At 45.8% G+C, this 21,096-nt stretch overlaps 1 protein-coding gene across 3 annotated transcripts in view; it reads left to right on the forward strand.

Moving 5' to 3' along the window:
- RTN1 (reticulon 1) overlaps positions 1-14,059 on the forward strand; it is a 357,288-nt gene extending 343,229 nt beyond the window's left edge. For all 3 annotated transcript variants that reach the window (XM_029598190.1, XM_029598191.1, XM_029598192.1), the window contains 3 exons: positions 3,045-3,091; positions 3,214-3,272; positions 12,917-14,059. In XM_029598190.1, the coding sequence (XP_029454050.1) occupies positions 3,045-3,091; positions 3,214-3,272; positions 12,917-12,959 (149 nt within the window). In that variant the 3' untranslated portion in view covers positions 12,960-14,059. The remainder of the gene's footprint in view (positions 1-3,044; positions 3,092-3,213; positions 3,273-12,916) is intronic.
- The last annotated feature ends 7,037 nt before the right edge of the window (positions 14,060-21,096 follow it).

Here is a 21,096-nt window from a genome sequence, read left to right on the forward strand (position 1 = left end):
GTTCTTTTGGTTTTCTCTCCTTGGTGAGGGCAACAGTAGTTCAGGTCCTTTTCAGAGATGCCACAGCAATAGTTTAGGCAAATAAGCAAGGGGGGGGGGGGGCATTTGGAGCCTGAAGGTGACCAAAAGGAAGTCTGCTGTTTTGGTAGGTGGGACAGTGGCCCACATTGCAAGAGTAGAAAAGGTACATGCTGATTTCTTCAGTGGGAATACATTGGGTACCAGAGAGTAGCTGCTCAGCTCGGAAGCTTTCCAGAAGATAGTAGATTGATGAAACATCTCTAATATGAACTTGGGGTTTCTTGCAAGAACATCAGCGCTGACAAATTCTTCAACTGTCAGAAGAAAGTGGGTTCAACTGGAGTTGATGCCCTTATCCAACCATGGCTGAACAACAGACTGTTTATAATCCATCTTGGCTTCTCTTATGTGGGACTATAGGAAGAATATAGGTTATCTAGTCAATTATCATAACAGTGGTTCCAGGCTGGCCATGAAGTCCTTGTTGGGTGCATTAGGTGAAGTGGCAGGTTGTTCCTCCTCCCCATCTTTACAGGCTTCGTGGTTCATTATTTCAAAGCCAAGTTCTTTGGGAAGATCCAGCCCCTGGCTGTCTTATCATCTGACCATTGAAGGGATTCACTTATGTAGAAAGGAGTATTCCTCATCAGTGATTACTTCTTCCCAAAGGACCATATGTTTTCCTCTTTTTATTTGGCTGATCATTGGGGCTGCTGTCCTTTTGGAGCTGGTTATTTCGCCTGGAATTGTCATCTATTTCTGACGTTTCTATAGAAGGATTTAAGTTGGGGTGTGACCCTTTTATTTTCTGAAGGCTCAGGTTCTGACCCTCCCTTTTTTCAGGGGTCAGATTTAGGGGGTTCTTGGGGATGTCTCACCTTCATGGAATCACATGTATTGTGTTTTGGTTTTTTTTCTTTGAGTCCTGAGTCCCGATTGGGGCTTTATTGGTGCTTTGGGGATTTTCCCTTTCAGTCTTTTAGTCATGCATTCTGAAGGATATCACGTTAAGAAAGGCATTCAGTTGGCCTTCATTTGACCAGTAAATTTTCATATTTACAGGGATTATCTTGCAAAGATCCCTATCTAGTGCTTTTTTCTGCATATTTGATCTTTTCAGTTGGTGCATTTCTTCTTACCTAAGGTTGTGTTGAGTTGTTCATGAGCCAGACAGTTATTTACCCAGGTGATTCAAGAGATGAGCCCTCAGCATATTACTGTAGAGCCTTCATGCCCTTCCTATCAGGGCACAGCAGAAGCTGCAACAATGGTCCCAGAGGACATTTGTAAGATGGCCACTTTGTCTTCCTTACATTCCTTCTTTCACATTACAGTTTAGATGTGCAAGTCAAGGGAGATCCAGCCCTTTTGGCAGATATTTGCAGGATAGCCTTGTCTTCCTCCTACCTGAATGAGAGTGGGTGTGGGTACATTCTACACGTCTAGACTGGTCTAGCAGAATGATAAGAAAGGATAAATTTAGTCTTACCTGTAGATTTATTTTCCTTGATTCCTGCTAGACCAGTCCAGAACCCTCTTGGGAAGCCAGTGGCTGCATTGTTCTCTATGGTTATAGGTCTCGGATTTTGCAGAAGTTTTCACTAACTCCTTATGGGAACCCAAGTACCTCCTTTCTATTATTGTTTTTCCCCTGGTATTCCCAGTTGATATTTGGTGGAGGGGGATTTATTTTGGAGGATTTTTATTCCATACCTTTTCAGGACTTTGAAATTAATTGTAGCTTTAAGGGTAGCATTTTTGCTTCCATTGCTTTGATAGAAGGTTACTGGCTTTTGCCTACATGCACCATCCTATATACTTGTGATGATGTCACTGAAAAAGGTGTGTTCTCTGTCTCCATCTGCTAGCAGGAGTTGGCATCATTTTGTACAGTAAAAATGTATAATGGCACCTGCCTCAGTCTGCACCATTTGCAATAGTGGTAGCTGCGAGACAGGAGTGATCAGGAATCGCTTCTGCCCTGTAATGAAACTATCAACAAGAAGATAAAAGAATTTGAGGGCAGAGACTGAGGAGGATTTGGGAATGGAGGGCCTTTGGTGGTTATTATGATCTTTTTGAATGAAATGAATGAAAAAGAACATTTTGTTCATTTTTCCTTTATTTCATTTTAAAAACAAAACAAACAAAGAACAGTTTGTCCATTTTTCTCATTTGTTTTAAAAAATGCACATTCCTGTTTGGTAGAAGCTGGTTTCAAAAAATAGAAGCCCATGAGTACCCTGAATCTGGATTAGATGCATTGAAGTGTTACAGTTCAGAAAATTATATTTTTCCCTAAAATAAATTAGGAAAGATAACTCTTGACATTTTTGTACTTTTCCTCTTATGTTTTCTTGTGTTTTATGATCTGCCCGTCAAGTTATTTGTATTCTTAGCTGCACAGAATGTCTCTAGATCCTATCAATGGTGTCTAACTTAGAAACTGAGAGCCTTAGCCTTAGCTATGGGGATCAATATGTCATCTCTATAGAGTTGCTGTGGTCCCACATTTAATATACTGTTCTGCTTTTTCACAAAGAGAAGATAGTTAAAGAGGTCCATATTCAGGCAGCCAGTGAGTGAGTCAGTTATCTGGGTAAAGTTACCTGAATAAGTTTATTTGGACAGTCAGCAAAACGCTGCCGGTTATACATTCTACTGAGTATACTCGGATAAAGTGCAAGTTATCCAGAAAAGGTTGACTACTGTCTGATATAACCACACTTACCAGGATAACTTACCTGGAAACCACAGAATATCAACAGTGTCTGGGTAAGTTAGCCCAACCCCAGAACACCTCCGATTTATCTGGGTTGGTTTTGTTCAGCTAAAAACTTATCCAGATACATCTGTGGTGGTCAGCATGGTGGGAAGGTCAAAACCCTCATTTTTTTCCAGCTACATTATTAACTTAGTCTGACAAACCATTTGACAATGGACTTCAAAATGACTACATATTGTATATGAACAGCATTCTACCCTCCAAAATATAATTTTGTGATAATTTGTTTTCCCTTTAGCGGTGGTCTCCATGTTTTCTCTACCTGCTGTTTATGACAAGTACCAGGTGAGTTACATGAAGTACAACAGCTAGACCAGGAACTGAAATGTACTACTAAACACTGTTTATTTCCTTTAAATTGTAGAAATCTTACTAATTCTCTCCCTCACTGTATCTCCCTCTCCCAGGCACAGATTGACCAATATTTGGGACTTGTGAGGACCCACATGAATACTGTTATGACAAAGTGAGTCTGGCCTTAAAATTTTATTTTCAGTATGCAAAACGTTCATCACAAACATGTGATGGTGTCCGTCTCCGCCCCCCCCCCCCCCCCCCCCCGCCCCACACATCTGCTCATGTGGTATGCAGAAATGTTAAAAAAAAAAACCAAAACACAGCAATTAATCATTCAGGGGGCAATTTTCAAATTGTACACAAGTGGGACGGGTATTTTTTAACTGATGGATCTTGCTTCAGTTTTCATGACAAAAGTACACATGTGCCTTGGCTTTGAAGCTTGCTATGCGTACAAAATACCCACAGGCATTTGCACCTGCTTTCCATGTGGCTACTCTTCTTCACAGAAAACAACACGCAATAGATTTTGAAAATGCAAAAGCAAATTATGCATTATTTTCCTCCCCACCTACACATGCCCCTGGGAACACCTCAGCATGTGACTAAAGATGCATGTGTTGTGAAACACGGCACATACTTTTAGCTGCAGTGCAGAAAGACAGTTTTTGGACTGTCAGTGTTCACGCTTAAATGGTTTTGGAAATTACCCTCTTATTGACAAATCCATACAATGGCATTTTTTTCTTGACATTTCATTTTACTGCATCCAAATAGCTTGAGTATTGTCCACCCAGTATTTTTAGGTGCCCTTTTGCCAAGTAGTTGCTACAGATGATCAGGAGAATGTTGTATGGGGGTTTATAAGCAAACGACTGCAAATCATGAGCTTTGATATTGACCCTGCCTCTGATTCTTCTGATGACTTTGGGAAAGACACATATTTTCCTGAAACTTAGGAGACCAAATTCTTCTAAGGTAAAAGTAATATGACTTTATTCTGCTGTTTCATTTCAAAGACCATACTGCCCAGATAACAAAAACATACAAACAAGCCGCACCCAGCACAGAAATTTCCCCTACTTTCATTCAACATTCATCATTTGTACATCCGAAAAATGACAAATGAAATTTACCTGTGTTTCCCATCTGTATTTCTTACATAATAAATCCACCCTCTGTCTAACATCATTTGGAAAGCTCTCACCACATCTCTATTTTTTCCAGTTGAAATACCTCTGTCATAACATGTATCCATATATGTTTTGTAGGCACAGAATTCTCTATCTACTTAATAAGTATATATTTCCTCACTATCATACATTTCTGTTTGCTAGAAACTGTATCTTCTACTTCTTTTTGACCCAGCGAGGCGCTCACATCATCGCATGGAATTGTTTCTTTAAAGAGTTTTTACAGTTCTGCAAATATATCTGTCCAAAAGTTTTCCAGTTTTGCACATGAATACTTATTATGGATAAATGCACCCTTATCTTCCTTACATTTAACTCCTATATCTGTATCTACAAATCCCATTCAAAAAAGTATAAGATGAATTTTAAAAGCCTGACGTATACATTAATTAGGATATGCACGAATATATCAGGCTCACATACTCCGAGCGGATTTTAAAAGCCACCTAGATACGCACATAATTACCGCAGCACACACATTTTGGAAGCTTTCAAAAAGAGGCGGGGCATGAACGGGGTATGAGTGTTTCGGAGCGTGAAGCTGAGATGTACCCATACTTATGTGATCCAGTGCGCACTGATGCCCCCTACCACATAACTTAACTTCTGCTGTGGATGCCATGTGCTCATAGGTTGACCTACTCTTGGCAGAATTTGTAAGATGTGTAGCATTTTAAGAAAACATGATTGATCAGACAAAACACGTCTGTGTTCAAATTAAACTATTATGCATTATAGAATAGTACAATCTTTAAACAAACCATAGCAATAAGGAAAATAATAAAATGGTCCTGTTCAAAAGTTTGCATACCCTTAGTTCTTAATATTGGGGTAGATTTTCAAAAACAGCGCGTTCGTGTACTTTTGTTGGGGATTTTAGTAGATATGGGCGTAGCCGCGCGTATCCGCTAAAATCCTGGATCGGTGCGCGCAAGGCTGCCTATTCCGTGTAGCCGGCGCGCGCCAAGCCGCGCAGCCTGCCACCATTCCCTCCAAGGCCGCTCCGAAATCGGAGCGGCCTCGGAGGGAATTCGCTAAAGCCCTCCCCTCACCTTCCCCTCCCTTCCTCTACCTAACCCACCCCCCGGCCCTGTCTAAACCCCCCCCTACCTTTGTTGGGGGATTTACACCTCCCAGAGGGAGAAGTAAATCCGCAACCCGGGGGCGGTTCTGGAGGGAGCGGCCACACCCCCGGGCTCACCCCCGAAACGCCGCGTCCCGCCCCGAAAACGGCGCGCCGCTCGGCCCCGCCCCCGACACGCCCCCCTCGGAAAACCCCGGGACTTACGCGAGTCCCAGGGCTCTGCGCGCGCCGGTGGGTCTATTGAACATAGGCGCACCGGCATGCAGGGCTCTTAAAATTCGCCCCATAGTGTATTGCCCCCTTTTGCATCAATGATGGCTTGCATTTTTTTGTGATAGTTGTAAGAGATGCCCTTTATTTTCTCATTGGTAAAGCTGCCCATTCCTCTTGGCAAAAATCCTCCAGATCCTGTAAATTCTTTGGTTGTCTAGCATGAACTGTATGTTTGAGTTCTCCCCAAAGTGGATCAATGATGTTGAGGTCAGGAGACTGTGATGGCCACTCCAGAACCTTCACTTTCTTCTGCAGTCACTGAAGGATCATCTTGGTCTTATGTTTCTGATCATTGTCATGTTGGAAAGTCCAAGTGCGCCTTATGGGCCGGATTTTAAAAGGGTTACGCACTTAAATTAAGCGTGTAACCCTTAAACCACCCCCCCCCCCCTGCGCGCGCCGAGCCTATTTTGCATAGGCTCAGCGGCACGCGCAAGCCCAGGATGCACGTAAATCCCGGGGCTTTGCTAGGGGGGCAAGTCGGGGGGCGTGTTGGGGGGCAGCGCGACATTCGGGGCGTTCCGGGGGGACGTGGTGCCGGCCCGGGGCATTCCGGGGGGGCGTGACCAAGGCCTCCGGACCAGCCCCCGGGTTGGGTGATGGCGCAGCAGCAGGCCATCGGCGCGCACGAGTTACGCCTGCTTCGAGCAGGTGTAACTTGTGAGATAAAGGTAGGGGGGGTTTAGATAGGGCCCGGGGGGGGGTGGGTTAGGTAGGGTAAGGGAGGGGAAGATGCGGGGGGTGGAGGGAACGGGCAGCGCGCGCAGGACTCAGCGCACGCAAGTTGCACAAATGTGCACCCCCTTCCACGCGCCGACCCCGGATTTTATAAGATACGCGCGGCTATGCGCGTATCTTATAAAATCCGGCGTACTTTTGTTCGCGCCTGGTTCGCGAACAAAGGTACGTGTGCGCGCTGTTTTTTAAAATGTACCCCTATGTGTAGTTTCCTTGATGATTAATGCAAATTCTCCTCCAGTATTTTCTGATAAGATTCTGAATTCATGCTGCCATAAATTTTGATTAAATTCCCTGTGTTGCTGTAGCTCACACACCCCCAAAACAGCAGAGATCCACCTCCATGCTTCACGGAAGGGATGGTGTGCTTGTCTTCATAGAATTTATGGCTGTGATCATAAAGTTCAGTTTTGATCTTATCACTCCAAATTATTTTGTTCCAGAACTTTTGAAGTTTCTCTAGGTACTGTTTGGCATATTGTAAGCAGGCTGTTTGGTGATGTTGGTGAAGCAATGGCTTTTTTCTGGCAATTCTACTATGCGGCCCATTTTTGTTCAAGCATCTCCTTATTTTTTCAGAGGAGCCTGTACTTCAGTAGAAGTTGCATGTGGGTTTTTCTTTGCATCCCGACAAATTTTCCTGGAAGTTTCTTTCTTGGTCTACCTGACCATGACTTGGTATTAACAGAACCCATAATTTTCCACTTTTTGATCAAAGTTTGAACAGTATCGATTGACATTTGCAAATCTTTGCATATCTTTTTATATCTTTTTATCTGATTTATAAATTTGAATTTCATTTGCTCACAGATCCATTGGCAGTTCTTTTACTTTCCCCATGCTTCAGTAATCACCAAAGTCAGTGCAGCCCTGGATGAAATGTACAAGGGTTTCTCAAGAGCTAAGAAAATTATTGACTATTTATATGTAAGATTCATGGACCTTTAATGCCAAGATGTGGTTGATGCTGCCTAGTGAGCAAAACCACTAGGCTTACACCATCAACTGGCGAGGAGCCTGGACACGGGACCAACTGGAGCTTTGCCTATACCAGTTGCCTCTTCTGCAGGTTGAGTCCTTGGGTTCTGGCAGCTGGCAGGTCTTAAGCTGATCCCTAGGGAAGTCCTGTGGGGAATTCAAGGTGAGGCGCCAGTCTGGGCAGGTGGTGGACAGCAAGGCTAGAAGACAAACTAGTGGTTGAGCAGGTGGTAGAAAGTGGAACCAGAAGACAGTCCAGAGGTCAGGACAGGTGGCAGACAGAAGAACCAGAAGACAGTCCAGGGGACAAAGCAGATGGCAGACATCAAAGAAGTCGAGATTAGGGCCAATGTTAGATTCCGGGAAGTCAAGCTAAGGAGGCAAGGAGCAACAGGCAGGACACACAAGACAGAAAGAAGAACAGTCACGGACAAGGCATGGACAAGAGCAACACACACTGGGACAAAGAGGTCCAGGGGACCTGTTGCTGAGGCAAAGAAAGACTGTCTGAAGGGCCCTTATAAGGATGGTGATGTCATCGGTGGGTGACCTGTTCCAAATGCGGGCCCTTTAAGAAGGTGCTTATCAGATGGGGGTGCACGGTGCAGCGGCTAGCAGCATTTGCAAACGCATGGAGTGGTCATTGGAGGAATTGGCATCTGGGGCAGCAGTCTTGCCCAACAGTGCAGGGGGCGTCATCCCACAAGCCCCCAAATGTAACATTATACACAGACACTAATTACAATCAAACAAGGCACAGATGTGGATACCTATTCTTCTTTGCCATCTCAACCTGTGTGTATCAACATGAATGTATAGTATCAGCCCAGATATTCAAGGGTATGCAAACCTTTGAACAAGATCATTTTATTATTTCCCTTATTGCTATGGTTTGTTTAATGATTGTGCTATTCTGTGGTACATAATAGTTTAATTTGAAACATAAAAAATAACAGACGTGCTTTGTGTGATCACTCATGTTTTCTTAAAATGCTATACATCTTACAGTTTCTGCCAGGGATATGTAAATTTATGAGCACAACTGTATAAAATAAATAAAAATAGGAAGATCAGCAGGGTTTTAAGGCTCAGAGATAACTGGGGGTGTGTGAAAGCCATTAAACCAGATGGGTCTAAAAGACCTATCTCTTAACTGGGTGAACTAGGGACAAATTGGTGAAATTGGAAATGGCGTCGGTGAGCATCCCTTTTAAAATCTCCCAATTTATGTGATAGAAGTGGCATTTGTGCACATTTGCACGTGCCCACTTAAAATTTGGTGCACATGTGCACAGCCAAGCTATTTATTTATTTATTTTATTTAACAGCTTTTAATATACCGGTGTTCGTGCGAGCACATCGCGCCGGTTTACAATAAACTTGAGGAAGGAGGAAAGTTACAAAAAACAGTGTGAGGGAGCTGGAGCAGGAGCGAAATGGGGGGGGGGGGAGAGAGGAAGGAAGGTTAAGGAGGAGAGGATAGCAGCTGAGAAGGTAAAGGAACGTAACATTGCTTACAAGAGTGACTAATTAATGTGGGTTAGAACATTGAAACTAATAACATTGACGCTTAATTACAGCGGTTAACGAGGGATATGTATAGAATATGGAAGGTTATATAAAGTAGCTTATTTACAGCAGTTATGACAGGTTATAAGGTAACTTACTTAGCATTTGAAAACAGGTTGTACATTTTGATATGAATTTACAATCTTACAATTTACAGAGTCTTACAATTTAAAGAGGAGAAAGGTGTCTGGGGTGTGGAACGGGTATGGAAAGGTGGGGGGGTAAAGGGTGGGTATGGGAGGGTAGGGGGGGGAGAGGGGTGGGTGTGAGGGTTGCAGGGGGTTGTGTCTGAAAGGGGTTTCAGGGGTGGACTACGAGGGGTTGGTTTCGGGGTAGGCCTGTCTGAAGAGCCAGGTCTTAATGCCTTTTTTGAACTTGGGTAGTGAGGGTTCAAGGCGGAGGTGTGTGGGGAGGGAGTTCCAGAGGGCCGGGCCTGCGATGGTGAAGGCTCTTTCTCTGGTGGTGGAGAGGCGGGCTGTTTTGAGGGGGGGTGTGTGGAGGGTGCCTGTGGAGGTGGATCTGGTGTGGCGGGTTGAGAGGTGGAAGTGGGGCATTTCCTTGAGCCAGGAGGAGTTGTTTTTATAGAGGGAGTTGTGAAGAATAGTGAGGGTTTTATATTGTGAGCGGAATTGGATGGGCAGCCAGTGTAGGTCTGAAAGGGTGTTTTCTTCCGGCCCGCGCTGACTCCGATCGCCCTTTTCTTCCGGCCCACCTGGCTGACCACCCGACCCCGGGACCCATCCACCAGCGAACCCACGAACCGCGTGAGAGAGTGAGAGAGTGAGACCCGGAGGAGTGAAAGTGAGAGGGAGATCCAGAAAAAGAAGGACCCAATCGTGAGAAAGAAATAAAAAAAAAACCAAACCCAAATTCGCCGCAACGCGAGAGAGAAAAGAGAGAAAAACAAACAGCATTGCTTCAAGAAACCACCAAAAAGTAAGCGAACACCGCCTGCAAAGCCCTCGCTCCGCCCTCCACCCTCCCTGAGCTCCACTGCCTCCAATCCGGCGGCGGGAGCTGCGTCCACGTGGGCGCCTGGGAGGAAGGACAACCAGCCCTTTAAACCTGGGCGCGCTGACTCCAATCGCCCTTTTCTTCCGGCCCGCGCTGACTCCGATCTCCCTTTTCTTCCGGCCCACCTGGCTAACCACCCGACCCCGGGTCCCCGTCCACCAGCGATCCCACGAACCGCGTGAGAGAGTGAGAGAGAGAGTGCATATTTTATAATATTTTATAATATGCGAGCATATGCACTCACAAGTTATAAAATAGTCTTGTATCTGGGTGCAGGCGGACGAACACGCACAAATGTGTGCCCGCACGTTGGTTTGAAAGTTACCATCCTTATTTCTATCTGTATTTGCAGAATGTAGAATATTTAACTGCATTTCTCTAAGTTACATATCTGCTGTAATATTGTACGGGTGAGTATAGTAATATGTCAAATCACCTACTGTTACAGTGTCATTAAATTATTTGATCAATGATTGCTCTGTGCTTTTGTTATCTTCTGTAATACTTTTCCAGCACATATACCATATTATGTTATGTTTGCCCTTTAACATTTGCAGAGCTGACATTTTGATAGTCAGGACCCTGTTAAATGACCTATTTCTTTCTTGATGCAATGTTTGTCAAATCTGTGTAACACAGATCTAAAACCAATTCTATTAGTGTTCACTGTTTCAGCAGCATAACATGAAGACTGGGAGGGTGTACCTATTTCTTACCAGCCTACAGTTACTAGATTTATGAAAGGCCTCATGAATATGAAATCCCAATAAAGGATCTACCCATTCCTTGGAATCTGAATGTAGTTCTTGGTTAGCTTACCAAGCCTCCCTTTGAACCATTAGTATCAGCAGATCTAAAATTCCTCTCCTGGAAAGTTTTATTTTTAATACCAGTTACTTCTGCCCATAGAGTAAGCAAATTACAAGCTGTAGCTCCATATGCTTCTAATACCTGAATTTTCGCCAACAGGATAGTTTTGAAAAAGCCTGGGAGGCCTGGTCTCTCCATTTCATTTAAATCAATCTATTCTATGGCCAACATTTTTTCCCAGACCACGTGCTGATAAGAGTGAGCATGCTTTTCATATGCTGTACTGCAGAAGAGCTTTATTATTCTATTTCAACAGAACAAAGTCTTAAAGAAAGTATTCACAACTCTCTGTTTCTTAGAACTCAGTTAAGCAAGGGTTATTAGTTACAAAGAGAACTCTATTGACTTGCATATCTGATTGTATCACTTATTGCTACAATCAATCAGGGCTCCAACTTCAAAGTAAAGTGAAAGCCCATCAGGTTAAAGCTACCACGGTTTCCTTGGTGTAACTTCACTCTGAATCTATAGAAGAATCTGCAAGATTGCTACTTGGTCTTCCGTATATACTTTTACAACTTGTTACTGCCTAGAAAATGCATCCCATCAGGACAGCATTTTTGGATAGGCAGTTCTTAAAAGCTTGTTTAATTAATCTTTTCTATTCTACCCTTCAACTTCAAGCAGTAAACACATGTTGCTTAAAACATCCACAATGCTCAAATACATTTATCAAATGTAACCCTTGGCTCAGGAGTCCCCACTTGTGTAGCTCACTTTGACCTGTTTGTCAACGGAGAAAGCAAAGTTGCTGAACTGTAACAGATATTCTCCATAGACAGCAGACTAAATCAGTTACACAATCATTCTTGTTGCACCTTAGAGTTGAAAAATAGCTTGCTATAAAGATGGAGACTTGCACAGGAAGGCCCCCATATGTTCAGAAAATCTTCTTGATTTTTCTGAGCTCTGAGAGAAATTTTCGGTTCCCGAATCATCAGGATGTTTCCCACAATTGTGTGGCTAATTTATCCTACTGTCTCTGGAGAACAGTTGCTACAGATAAGCAACTTTGCTTCTCAAATGAATACTTAATAAAATTAAACTCAGAAAATAAAAACATAAAAAATAATCAATGAAAATTAAAGTCAAAACAAAGAACAGGTAATAACTATGGTATGTTAACCATCAAAAATGCAGTATTGGAATTCTATAAGGATAAAAAATATAGAGGTCCATATTCAATCACTGTCCAGATTTTTTTTTTTTATCTTATTTAGATTTATATTTCACTTTTCACACTTTTTTCAGCGCTTCAAAGTGGATTACAATCAGGTACTGTAGGTAGATAGGAAAGTTAGCCAGATAATCTTAACCAGCTAAGGCCTGGATTTTCCTATGTCGCACAGCTTAGTGAATCCCGCAGTAACGGGGGGCGGGAGGGCGAAGGGGGGGCGGGCCTGTGAAAGCCGGCAGTGATCGCACCACTGCAGTGTTATTGCTGCTGGCTTTCGCACCCAATAGCGCCACTGTGGGCGCGCTACCGGCGGCGATAATAGGTCTTACCTTATCGCTGCCAGCAAAGTTACTGCCGCGTCCGCCTCCTCGCCGCCCCAACTCCTCCCCTTCCGGTCTCGACTCCGTCCCTAGCAAGCTATTGCACGCGAAAAGGGAATTTTCGCGTGCAAAAAGTCCCTTTTCGCGTGCGATAGGCTTACAAAATAACCCCCTAACTTTGGAGGTATAGTCAATAGTGCAGCTGCACTATTGAATATAGCCAGCTATCTTAAAGTTATCTGGATAACTTTATCCAGCTAATTTTATGACCGCTCTTTGATGCAACCAGACTTACCCTGAATATCAGAATTAGCCAGATAATGTCCCCAAAATAAGCCTAAGTTATTTGGCTAAATTTTAGCCAGATAATAAGACAACAAGTTAAAATTTAGCCGGATAAGGGCCCAAATATTCATGTAGCCAGATTAACTTCTGAGCTAAATGCTTCTGATTATGGACCTCATAATTTACATACAAAAATTACTATCACCAAAGTAGTGTTCCATGAATGATTTAAAAAATCAGTCAAATATCACTAGTGAATGATTCCTTAAATGATAACCTGTTAAGCTGACTGAATTCTTGTTTTATCTCTAGGATTCAGGCTAAAATCCCTGGTGCAAAACGAAGGACGGAGTAGATATGACAAAGAATGTAACTGGCAAATTCTGGGAACGCTGGAGTGGAAATAGTTCTGTTCTTACATGTTGCAGCAACTTTATTGCATCATTGTTTTTAAACACGATCTTAGAAGCAAAAAGTATAACACTGAAGCAGGCTATTTTTTGTGCCCTTTCCATCCTCTTAGAAATATCTGCAATCACTTGTGTCAAGCACTAAAGTATAGTGAAGAGAAAAAAAAGTGTACTAGATGTGGTTTTTTTGTGTTGCATATAAAGTGCATGTTGAGAACCTAAGTAAAATTTATCTTTTTTTTTTTTGTGTGTTTTTCTTTCTACTCTTGGTAACACTTCTGTAACTTTTAACATGGCTAGAGCTTTCATGCTTGGTGCACTGACGCAATAGTTAAAAATTGCTTCCATGTCACTGGGTTGCTGGTTAGGTTTATCTTTATTAACTATGTAGAATTGTAGACTAATAATGTTTTGGTGTTTTCCAGCACAAGTAAAAACAGTGTACGGTACTTCTAGTAAACAGTTTTGTATGACTAATATTGCAGTACTCTTGTTAGAAGGGATTGACAGGATGATATATATATACATGTACGGTCACTGGAGACTTCCAGCTTGTTAAATTTATTACAGTTTATATAATATGCTCTGTAGTTCCTAATTTAATTATGGACTCTGAATATTTGCACTTATGTACTTGATGCTGAATGCAGAAATAAATGTTACTAAATCTAAAATGTTCTGTTTTTGTTAGCATCGAGAAGTAATACTGTAGCTACTCCCACCAAAACAATCTACACTGCTGTAATTGCGCACTGTATGACAGAATGCATGGAGGACTTGTCAGGCAGCCTTTTGCAATCTGTATTCTCTTTTCTTTCCCTGATCAATTTCTCCAGCAAAAAAAGTGGCACAAACGGAAAAATTGTATTTACCTTTAAGTTCAGCGGTTGCATATGTCAGTGAGGAGGAAAAATGGAAATAAAAGAAACTTCCTAGTGCCATACCGTGTTATTATTTTTGTGTTATGTTTCAGGCACATGCAGTGGTCGGTCTAGAAATGAAAACCTGTAGAATCATAGAAATAAAACTAAATATTAAAAATGGAGAGATTGTGTTTTGACTCAATTAGACTCTGAAGATTTCGTATCACGCTTCAGAGTATTTACATGCACAAAACACACTAAACAAGGTAACACAACTCTATGGGAGGGACACAGCTTTATAACTTCTTGGTTAAACTCAAGCCATGAATCCAAGCTTGCTACAGCTTTGGTGAACAGACAAAGAATAGTCCATTTAATGTACTGGGAAGAAAATGCAACACACTTATATCGACAGCAACATAATTTATGATCTTACACTCTTGAACTTTAAACATTTAGGGGCAGATTTTAAAAGGCTTACGCACATAAACCCGGGGGTTTACACGCATGGCTGGGCCTTATGCGCACCGGGCCAATTTTCAAAGGCCCGGCCACGCACGTAAACCCTCGGGACGCGTGTAAGTCCCGGGGTTGGTGAAAGGGGCGGTCTGGGGGTGGGGCGGGGAGGTCCGGGGGCGGGGCTGGAGGCGCTCGGTACAGCAGCCATATGCCGCTGTCCCGGGGGATCTCGTGCCAAGGCCCGCAACTTGCGCATGCTCGAAGCAAGCGCAAACGGTAAGACAACGCATTTGGGGGGGGTAGTTCCCTACCAGTCTGCTCTGTTTAACTAGAGCAGACTGGTAGGGAACTGCGCATAACAGTGAAAATCCTTCCCCCCCCCCCCCCCCCTTTAAAAGGGCTACACGCTCCAGGCCAATTTTAAAAAGGCCCAGCGACGCACATAAAGCCCCGGGACGTGTGTAAGTCCCGGAGCTTTACAAAAGGGGTGGGGCGGTGGCGGGGCCAAAGGCCTCCGACAGAGCGGCCATTGCCACTGTATTGGAGGATTGCATGCCGGCGCGCGCAACTTGCGCCTGCGCAGAGGCAGGCACAAAAGGTAAAATAAACATTTTGGGGGGGGGGATTAGAGTAGGGCTAGGGGGAGGAAAGGTTAGGGGAAGGACTAGGAAGGTCAGGTTAGGGGGAAGGGAAGTTCCCTTCCAGGCTGTTTCGATTTTGGAGTGGCCTGGGAGGGAATGGGGAAAGGCAGCGCAGCTCAGCACACGCAAGGTGCACAATTGTGCACCCCCTTGCGCGCGCCGACCTCTGACTTATAACTTGCGCATGCAAGTTATAAAATTGAGTGTACATGTGCGCGCACTGGGTAGCGCGCGCACATGTACGTCACACGCGCTCCTTTTAAAATCTACCCCTGTGTGTTTTAGTATCATGTGCCTTCACTAAATGCATGAAGTCTACTTCTCCAGGATGAATAATCCTCCAGAGTTTGACTAAAGCCATGGTTTCACACAGAAAAGGAACACCTTTTCATATAGTAATATATTGCCTACTAATTTTGGGTTGTCTATCAGTAGAAGAATCTACAATAACATTTAAATCTCTACCCCAAAGCAAAGGAGCATCCCCTGCAGCCATAAGTTTTGTACATAGGAATGTGAAAAAATTATGATCATAATGATTTGAAGCACAGGCAGAAACCAATCTAATTAGGACATCATACAAGGTGCCACAAAGAATCACATACCACTGGGGTCACTTATCTATCCATCACAAAGACAATTCTCTCATGAATTAGTATTGCTACCCCACAATAGACCTGGAACACCCAGTTCCTCTTCAACTTTTGGTGTTCCACATCTGACAAGTGTGTTTATTATCACAATCAAGCCTTTGAAGATGTAGATATACTGTTTCTCACAGGACAAGCAGGATGGTAGTCCTCACAAATGGGTGGCATCACAGGATGGAGCCCTGTATGGAAAACTTTTCTGTCAAAGTTTCCACAAAGCTTTGACTGACACTGGCACACTGAGTGCACTGAGCATGCTCAGCCTGCAATTATCCCTGTGAGCCACAGGTGTCTCCCTTAGTCTTCTTTTTTCCACTCTGCAGTAAGCATAGCGGTTGGAGCTCTGTGAGGAAATGTTAACTTTTTTTCCTCATGGAAACACTTTACTTTTTACTTCAATAGACACTTTTCCCTGCACGGGTCTCCCTCCGTGTACAGTTTTACGACGCTCGGTGAGTACTTTGACTTATTTTTTCGGTCGGTTCCTGTCACCTTCTGGCCTGCTAACCAGCTGAAGCCTTCCCTCTCCCTATTTTTTCAGTTAGCTACACATAACCTGCGAGTGTCTCTCTGTGACACTCTGCTTGGTTATTAGCACTAGTGGGACAGGGACTTCAACAGTTTCCGTTACCGCCAGGGCCCCTTTAGTTTCGGGTCCTTTCTTCCCTGGTACCCTCGCGCAGTCGATGCCCCATCTCTACCATAGGTACCCCCCCTCAGACCGCCCTGGATTTTTAGGTGCCATCAGTACCCCTCCCCCGTGGTACTCTGATGCCATCCTCCCTGCATCATTTTTATCAGTGCTGCCAGGTTTTTTACTCCTTCGCCCTGTTCCTTCCTTGTGCTCCTTCGGTGCCGCCTTACCCGGGTGAATGCCCTCCTTGCACACCTTGTCTCGTCACTGCCATCCATACTCGGGTCGATGCCACCATTGCCCGGGACACTTCCATCGATGCCGGGGTCACTTTCCTCGATGCCATCCCTTAAATTATGGATGCCATTGATGTCCAGAGCCTTTCCATCGAGGGACATCGATGCTAGGGCCCATTCCATCGATGGACATCGATGCCAGGTGGTTTCCATCGATGGACATCGATGCCCAGGTGTTTTCCATCGATGGGCATCAATGTCAGATCGATTCCATCGATGGCCATCGATGCCGGGTCGATCCCATCGGTGGAGGTCGATCCCCAGGTCGATTCCATCGATGGGCATCCATGCCTATACCTTTTCCATGGATGCCATTGATGCCAATGCCAATTCATGGCTGGCTTCGATGCCAAAATGGATCCATCGATGTCACTGTCTCTTCCATCCGTGGGGTCCATGCCAACATTGATTCCATCGGTGCCCAGGTCGGTGCCATCGACACCCCTGTCCGTGGCGCCGATTCCACGCACACATTTGCTACCCGAGTCGGTCCAATCGATACCGTCAACATCCGTGGCCACACTGTCGATGCCCGTGGCTATGCCACTGAGGACGTCGGCGCCCGCCCCCATACATCGATGCCCTCGACACCCACATTGTTCCCATCAGTGTCTTCAACGTTCCTATCGATGCGTTCATCGACTCCGTCGATGCCGGTATCTCTTTTCGATAATGACGATCTTTTTCTCGACTATTCGATGCCACATCGTTCCCATAGATACCTATGCTGATGCTGTCAGTGCTCCATCACTGGCATCATTACTCTGGCCGAGTCATCGATGTTTTTTCATATCCAATTTTGACGATGCCCTCGAGGCCGCTTCGGCTGCCATCGATACCGTCAATACTGACATAGCACCGCCACGTAATGCCCTCGCCTGCATACAATGCTCCACGCTTTGGGTTCTTTTTCAAGCCCCTTATTAGCAGAGCAGGCGTGCAGACAATCTGTCATTGATCGCCATCCAGGACAGCGAGGGCTTCCATCTCGGCGCTGGGGAAAGACCGGGCCGAGCACCGTGGCACCCATCGTCGCCGACACAGTGATCGTCTGCCGCTGATGCCATCCAGCACATCGTTGCTATCCTTCTTGATGCTGGACAATGCTCGGGCAGAGCAACATCACCACTGCCATCAGCACTGATCCGAACAGTTTTGGCAGCCCTGGGTGATCCAGAAACACCGGATCGAGGTCCGACGGATTCTGCATTGGCATCACGACACATTGAGCCGCTGCGACGAGGGAGGGGATCATGAGCTCGTTAATCGGCTCCCCTGTTCCCAGCGTGCCCCACCGTCAAGTGGTGTGGGATTCTGGCCCTCTGTTTTCAATAGCAGTTGAAATGCCAATCACGCCCGGCCTGTCTCCTCTGTACCTGTGCCACCATACCAGGTTTCAGAGTGAAGCGGACATTTACGTCCACGGCCTACCCCTTGAGGACTCTGGAGATCAACGGAGCCAGCAATCTTCACCGGCTCGTCCTGTAGCGATCCACATCGGATGGTAAGTACCCGCTTCTGCGGCATTTCTTTTGAGATGTGTTCTCTAATTCGGACCACATGGTTCGAAAAGTTCTGGGTCATGTGCCTTTCAAGAACTGTATTAGTGTCACATATCGCAATGCTAGCTATGTTAGCAACAATACCAAGAGAACCCCTCTATCATTTCTTTGGGATTGCGTCAGGTCTTCCTCCCCTTTTCAGCAATGAGGCTCTATACTGATTAATGCTCTGTCCTCTGGTTTCTGCTTCAAAACCAAGGTTCAGGTGCGTTCGCTGATCTGCTAAACACGAGCTTCAGCAAATATTGCCTCAAGTACAAGTCCACCTTGAAGCCTGACGCCAGGTCTTAGTGTCGCCTTGTACAGCACACAGAAATGCGGGTACGATTTTACCGCTCACACTCCTGTGGGAGCTTACATGATATCCAGATTACTTCAGCCTCTCCACTGGGACACCCCCCGGTCTCCCATCTGGCCGGATATCAGAGCGGCCACCCCACCTTGTACCAAAGTCCCGGTACACTCCCCCAAGCGCTACGAAGCGCATAGGGGGGAAGGGAGGGGGGTCGGGGAGTTTTAATTACACTATTCTTTCTTTCAACAGAAAGTAGTTATTCTCCGCACATCCTGGACCTCAGAAGTACCAACTTCCTTCAGAAGTCACAGGTAAAATGGTAACTCTCGTTCTCACAGGACAAGCAGGATGGTAGTCCTCACAAATGGGTGACATCATCAGGATGGAGCCCTGTACGGAAAACTTTTCTGTCAAAGTTTCAACAAGCTTTGACTGACACTGGCACACTGGGTGCACTGAGCATGCCCAGCCTGCAATTATCCCTGTGAGCCACAGGTGTCTCCCTCAGTCTTCTTTTTTCCGCTCTGCAGTCAGCATAGCGGTTGGAGCTCTGAGAGGATTTTTTAACTAATTACCTCATGGAAACACTTAACTTTTCACTTCAAAAAACACTTTTCCCTGCACAGGTCTCCCTCCGCGTACGTTTTTACGACGCTCGGTGAGTACTAATTCTTATTTTTCGGTCGGTTCCTGTCACTATCTTAAGGCTGTTAACTGACTGAAGCCTTCCCTTCCCCCATTTTTCAGTTAGCTTAAACAGCTTGCGAGTATCTCTGTGTCACTCTGCTTGCTTATGCTAGTGGGGTAGGGATTTTTTCCTTAACTTTAGGACCTCTGTAGCTTCAAGTCCTTCGTTCCCTGGTACCCTCACGCAATCGATACCGTATCGCTACACCGGTACCCTCCTAAACCGCCCTGGGCTTTTATATGTCATCAGCGCCCCTCCCCCCACGGAGCCCTGATGCCTGTATCCATGTTTTTTGCTTTTCAGTGCTACCAGGCTTTTTTCCTCTTACGCACTGTTTTTTTCCTTGGGCTTCCTCGGTGCCGTCCCTACCCGGATGCATGCCATTGACGCACATACTGTTAGTCACTGCCATGCATACTCGGGTCGCCGCCACCGTTGCCCGAGACACTTTTTAACGATCCCAGAGTCACTTCATCGATGCCACCCCCCCTTCTGGGGATGCCATCGATGCCCCATCCTCCCCACCGATGTCCAGCCCTTTTCCATCGGTGGGCATCGGTGCCACATCGATTTCGTCGGTGGGCATCGATGCCGGATGGTCCCCATCGGTGGACATCGGTGCTGGATTGTCCCCATCGATGGACATCGGAGCCGGATGGCTTGTCCGTCGATGGCATCGGTGCCGGATGGCCGTCCGTCGATGGCATCAGTGCCAGGTCCTTTGCATCGATGGACACCGATGCCCAGGTGTTTCATCCATGGGCATCTATGTTAGAATGCATCCGTCGAGGGCAGTCGATGCCAGGCTGCTCCCATCGGTGACTTTCGATGCCCAGGTGGGTCCCATCGGTGGGTATCCATGCCGGCTCGATTCCGTGGATGGGCGTTGATGCCAATGCCAGCCTTATGGCTGGCATCGATGCCCATGCCGATTCCAGGACTGGCGTTGATGCTGGGATGGAATTCATCGACTGGGAGATCCATGCCATCGATTCCATACGTGCCCATATCGATGCCACCGACACACATGTCTGGGGCACGATACCATGTACACTTGGAAATCTGAGTCTGTCCAAATCGATACCGTCAACGTCTGTGGCCCTATAGTTGATGCCCGTGGCCATGCCACAAAAGGCATAAATGCCCGCCTCCATGCATCGATGCCCTCGACACCTACGTTTTCCTTCGGTGTCCTTGACGCCCTATCGATTCGACTTCGACTCAGTTGATGCCGGTATCTTTTTCAATAACGGCAATGTTTTTCGATTATTCGATTCCACATCGTTTCAAAGATACCTATACCAGTGCTGTCAGTGCCCGTCACTGTCATCATTTTCCTGGCCAGTCATCGACGATTTTCATACCCATTTTGATGATATCCTCGAAGCCCCTTAGGTTGCCTTCAATATCGTCAATACCGACATAGCACCGCCACATAATACCCTCGCCTCCTCACATTGCTCCACGCTTTGGGTTCTTTTTTAAGCCCCGTATTAGCTTAAGACACTCCATTGTGTCAGGAGCAGAGCAGGCGTGCTGACAGTTCGTCATCGATCGCCTTCCAGGACGACGAGGGCTTCCATCTCGGCACTGGGGAAAGACCGGGCCGAGCACCGTGGCACCCATCATCGCCGACATCGTGATCGTCCGCCGCTGACGCCATCCAGCACGTCGGTGCCATCCTTCTCCAGGCTGGACAACGCTCGGGCAGAGCAACATCACCACTGCCATCAGCACTGTTCCTACAGTTTTGGCAGTCCTTGGTGATCCAGAACTTCCGGATCCAGGTCCGACGGCTTCTGCATTGGCGTCACGACACATCGAGCCGCTGCGACGAGGGAAGGGAACATGAGTTCCGTTAGGGCTCCCCTGTTCCTGGTGTGCCCCACCGTCAAGTGGTGTGGGACTGTGGCCATCTGTTACACTTAGCAGTCTAAGCGCCAATCACGCCTGGCCTGTCTCCTCTGTACCTGTGCCACCATACCGGGTTTCAG

Source organism: Rhinatrema bivittatum, chromosome 4 (genome assembly GCF_901001135.1).
Source record: "Rhinatrema bivittatum chromosome 4, aRhiBiv1.1, whole genome shotgun sequence".
Lineage (NCBI taxonomy): Eukaryota > Metazoa > Chordata > Amphibia > Gymnophiona > Rhinatrematidae > Rhinatrema > Rhinatrema bivittatum.